At 31.5% G+C, this 4,648-nt stretch overlaps 1 protein-coding gene across 1 annotated transcript in view; it reads right to left on the minus strand.

Moving 5' to 3' along the window:
* LOC106472758 (ubiquitin carboxyl-terminal hydrolase 27-like) overlaps positions 1 to 4,648 on the minus strand; it is a gene marked incomplete at its 5' end in the record, with an annotated part of 13,265 nt that overhangs the window by 2,340 nt on the left and 6,277 nt on the right. Inside the window, 2 exons of the mRNA XM_013933415.1 lie at positions 255 to 381; positions 2,647 to 2,716. Of these exons, the coding sequence (XP_013788869.1) occupies positions 255 to 381; positions 2,647 to 2,716 (197 nt within the window). The remainder of the gene's footprint in view (positions 1 to 254; positions 382 to 2,646; positions 2,717 to 4,648) is intronic.

A 4,648-nucleotide genomic window follows, 5' to 3' on the forward strand; every position in this document is an offset into this window, starting at 1 on the left:
GCTGTTACCTTTCAATGACTGAATCCTAGTTGTAGCTGTTACCTTTCAATGACTGAATCCTAGTTGTAGCTGTTACCTTTCAATGAATCCTACTTGTAGCTGTTACCTTTCATTGAATAAGTCCTACACAATAATGTTACTACTATGTTAGTTTTAAAGACTTTAACTGAATCCTGGACACAGCTGTAGTTATACCCCTAATAAAACTGTTACTGCAACTTCGAATGTACCCTACTTGCGTTAAAAGGTAATACCTTTAAGTGAAAGCTAGCTACAACTGGTAGTTTCTTCATAGTTAATTGTTTTGTGGACTCCTGATAACTTTGACAAGCACTACACTTGATTTTCGAAGAACTTCCCAAGTGTTCAGGGTGGGTAAACCTAGAAAAAAAAAAAACCAGAAATATCACACTTACAAATAAATTACTGTTCACAAGTATAAAACTTTAACATCACAATCTTTCCCAGAATATTTGTATGATAAAAATATAAAACTGTGTCAGTTCATGACTTTACGTCATGTTCATGCATTGAAATGACAATTAAAATAAATTAAGTTTTCGACAGCTGGAAAACATCATTTCTTAAGCAGAAATGTGCATTCTCACTTACTCTCATTTTATTCATGACAGTTTCACTGAAAACATACTTATGTTAAACCATAATACTGTATTATATTTCAGGACAGACACAGAACAATAAAATGTTGCAGTCAATTGGATGGAAAGAATCTGTACATAACATTGATCAGCACAGACAGTCCAACTTGGATCTCAAATTGTTTGAAACATACTATATGGTTGAAACAATATTAAAACATGCATGCAATCTTCCTACTAATTAAGAGATACTGTCAGGTTAATTGCACAATTTTAATATGCCAAGGTAAGAATATCAAGATAAGAGTTACAAAACAATACTTCAAAAGCCTAATTAAATTGTGCAATGAGATTCACTCCACCACTCTCTAATCATAGGGGGACTCATCCTACATTAAACCACCTACTAATCATAGGGAGACTCATCCTACATTCAACCACCTGCTAATCATATACGAGGACTCATCCTACATTCAACCACCTACTAATCATAGGGGGACACATCCTACATTCAACCACCTACTAATCATAGGGGGACACATCCTACATTCAACCACCTACTAATCATATGAGGATTCATCCTACATTCAACCACCTACTAATCACAGGAGGACTCATCCTACATTCAACCACCTACTAATCATAGGGGATCCATCCTTAACCATGTAACTAACATTACCTATTAGGTATAAAGACAAATCTCTAGTTATATTTAAATTTATTCCTTTAATTAAGTAGAAATGGTTAGCCACAACAATCCAGGTCAACTACACATTAAAGACCAGATCTGATAAGAAGTACTTAAAACAATGCTACAGAATGAAGTTAAAGCATGTAAGTGAACAAGTTAGGCACCAACTTTTAAGTCAAAAGTGGCTGCCTCTCTCGAAGTCATTCCATAAGCATGGACAACTTGGTTCAAGAAAGACTATACAGTAGTACATCAAAGTCAGTATTTAATAACTGTACTTATTACAACAAAGACATTCTAAGAAACATGAATGCTTCAAGTATACATAAAAGAGAATTCAGAGCTAGTATAAAACTGGTATGAAAAAAAAAGCCCAAACAGGAACTCCAACATTTGTATCCCAAATTGTGTTGATTTCCCAAAACAACCAGCCAGTGACAATTTGAGTTTCATGAATTGAGCTGCACAGTTTTGTTTGTTTATCCAGAAACAATGAATATGTACACAGCTCATCTACTTACTGGCTAAGTTCACTGTGAATAAAGTGTACTATCTGTAGAAATGTGTTACTACGTATAAAGACCGTTCAATTTCCAGGTATACAAAACATCTACACTGAACTAACAGTGTAATCAACGGTCCTAACAACATTTTAACGACACGGCAAAAGGTAACTTTTAATACTAAGATCTAAAACAAAAAAAATTTCAATAATGATCAACCAGAGTCTGTCCCTATTTTTTTAATTCATCGCAAGCTTATAAGTCTTCAAAATACCACTCCCTGTAGATATTCCACTGCTGTTCAAAATATATTTAATATAAGAACCAAAACCCATGTAGCATAAAAGTGTAAAACATTTTATATTCTCAAGAAAATAAATGAAGTTTCTCAGCAAAAAGAAAAAGCTTCAGACTAAAAATCTTAAGATGCATTTCAAACCGAAAAAAAAAATATATATATATGTTCGATACAATGGAACAAGTAAACAGATATAAATTTAAACTTAAACAGGGAAGATTTAATTGACATTTAACTGGCAACTGATTGGTTGGTAAATCACAGTTATCATAATGTCACTCACCAGTTCTTTACTCAGTTTTTAGTTGTAAATGTGTTTAGAGTAACTACAGAATATCAATGCACAAAACTAAACTAAATAAGGATTTCTAAATTGTGACATGAAAACTAAATATAGTGTGGAGCTTCTGTAATACTGAAGTTTTACTTTTGAAACTGGAAAAATAATATAACAATGCTGTTTAATAGAATTATATTCAAGAGGATAAATCTTTAATTTTATGATACATTACTGCCAATAAAATGAAATATTTAGAAAGTATACGTTCAACTTACCTTTCTAAACAGTCGAGAAGAGAAGTAGGCTCCAGCTCTTTGTTAAGTCCAAAGTCATTCTCTACCCTTTCTGCAACGAACAGGTTTTCACAAGTAAAATTATTTAAAGTCAATCCTTACAAATACATTAATGTGCAGAAATTCTGAATTACAAGTTACAGGGAATTCCTTCCCACAAGCTAGTTCCATAGCAAGAAACAGAACTTCTGAATTACAAGTTACAGGGAATACCTTCCCACAAGCTAGTTCCACAGCAAGAAAAGTTTAACCCTATCGCAACGGGCTTGTTTATTTTACATGGCCTTAAAACCACCACGTAACCATGGTGGTGTACATCCTACGACTCTGAAAGTACTTAATGAATCTTCGTAAAATTTGACGAGCTTTCAGTAAACATTAAGTCTTTTGTAGATAAAAAATCAGAATTTTTAATTTTTTTACTAAAACTTGTCTGTAATTATATGGTGTCAGTGTTGACTACTCCAAGTGCAAAGTGATTTTCATGTTAAGATTAAAGATACTTTTCTTCATATGAAAATTTTAAAATTTCATTTATGTAACCCTAAAACCTTCTGAATAAATATGAAATGTTTTTTTTTCAAATATACTTTATATTTTATCTGTTATTTTCTATACTATAACCATACAAGGTCAATCGATTTGACTGACCTTGTAACCAAGAATATAAAAAATTAGGAAATAAATCTAAATATCCCTTTTTTTACTTTCTGGAATGACTACAAATTGTAACAGGTAACCACAATTGTTTATCTTAAAGTTATAACAGTATACATATGTTTTTATTATTTTTGAACCATGTCTAACTAATAATCCCTCCACACAAGTTATAAATCACTTGGCAAAAGTATAGCTCACGTTACCCTATCGAATTACACAACGCACAAGCTACTCACAAGCATACCTCATGAAAAATTATTATTATTATTTTTGAACCATGTCTAACTAATAATCCCTCCACACAAGTTATAAATCACTTGGCAAAAGTATAGCTCACGTTACCCTATCGAATTACACAACGCACAAGCTACTCACAAGCATACCTCATGAAAAATTATTATTTTTCTTTATCTAACCTAGGAAGTTTCTAACTTTTGTATTTTAGTTATTTTTATAATAATAAATAAAGAATACACATGAAAAACAAGAAATATGGGACTTACCTGTTTTTTTCATTGTTTTTTGTTGCTGTTAACTGTCGATGAAACTTAAGCCTACTTTTTTTTTATACTAATGGTACTACCGCATTAAATAATTTTTCTTTAATTAAGTAATGCATCTAAAAACACAAAAAGCAGACAATGTCCTATAACTATCACAATTTTTCTGGCTTTCTAACTATGCAATAAGAGATATTAAAAATTCAGCTAAGCTCGTCGACGTGTTTCCCATGAGAATAAAGTTGGAACTGAAAGAGAAACTGATAATCCTCTGTACAGAAAACAATGCAATATATCATTTAATAGATTAAAACTTTGGCTTTCTATTAGTTATAAATAATATAGTATCAAATATCAGAGAGAACTATTGGTAATTTGTGAAAGAGAGGATGTAACAGGTGTGGCAAGAGGGGTCTGATTTTCTAGTTTATGGCTCCTTAAACAAATAAGATTGAAGGCTATAAAAATTATGCCTCATTTGAGTAATACCTATGCTGGAATAAGTAATGTACATTAAATTCTGTACATGTGGCAAATAAATTAGAGAAAAGGGAAGACATAGCAAATGTCACAGTTTTCACACTAAGGGAAATTGAGGGTTTTTTAAAATATTTCCTTAAGAATTTAAAACTTAAATAATATTAAAATTTTATTTATTAACTATAATCTCAAGCCAAGTTTATTCATATACATTGATAATCAAGTAGTTTAACTCTTTCAGCACAGGCTTGGTTCCTGGGACCAACCTCGTAACCTTTTTGTGCTTGCTATACTTTTCATGCTATAACTTTTAAATTAGTAAGTGAATGTTAACGAAATTTGGC

The sequence above is a fragment of the Limulus polyphemus genome, unplaced genomic scaffold (assembly GCF_000517525.1).
Source record: "Limulus polyphemus unplaced genomic scaffold, Limulus_polyphemus-2.1.2 Scaffold5584, whole genome shotgun sequence".
Taxonomy (NCBI): Eukaryota; Metazoa; Arthropoda; class Merostomata; order Xiphosura; family Limulidae; genus Limulus; species Limulus polyphemus.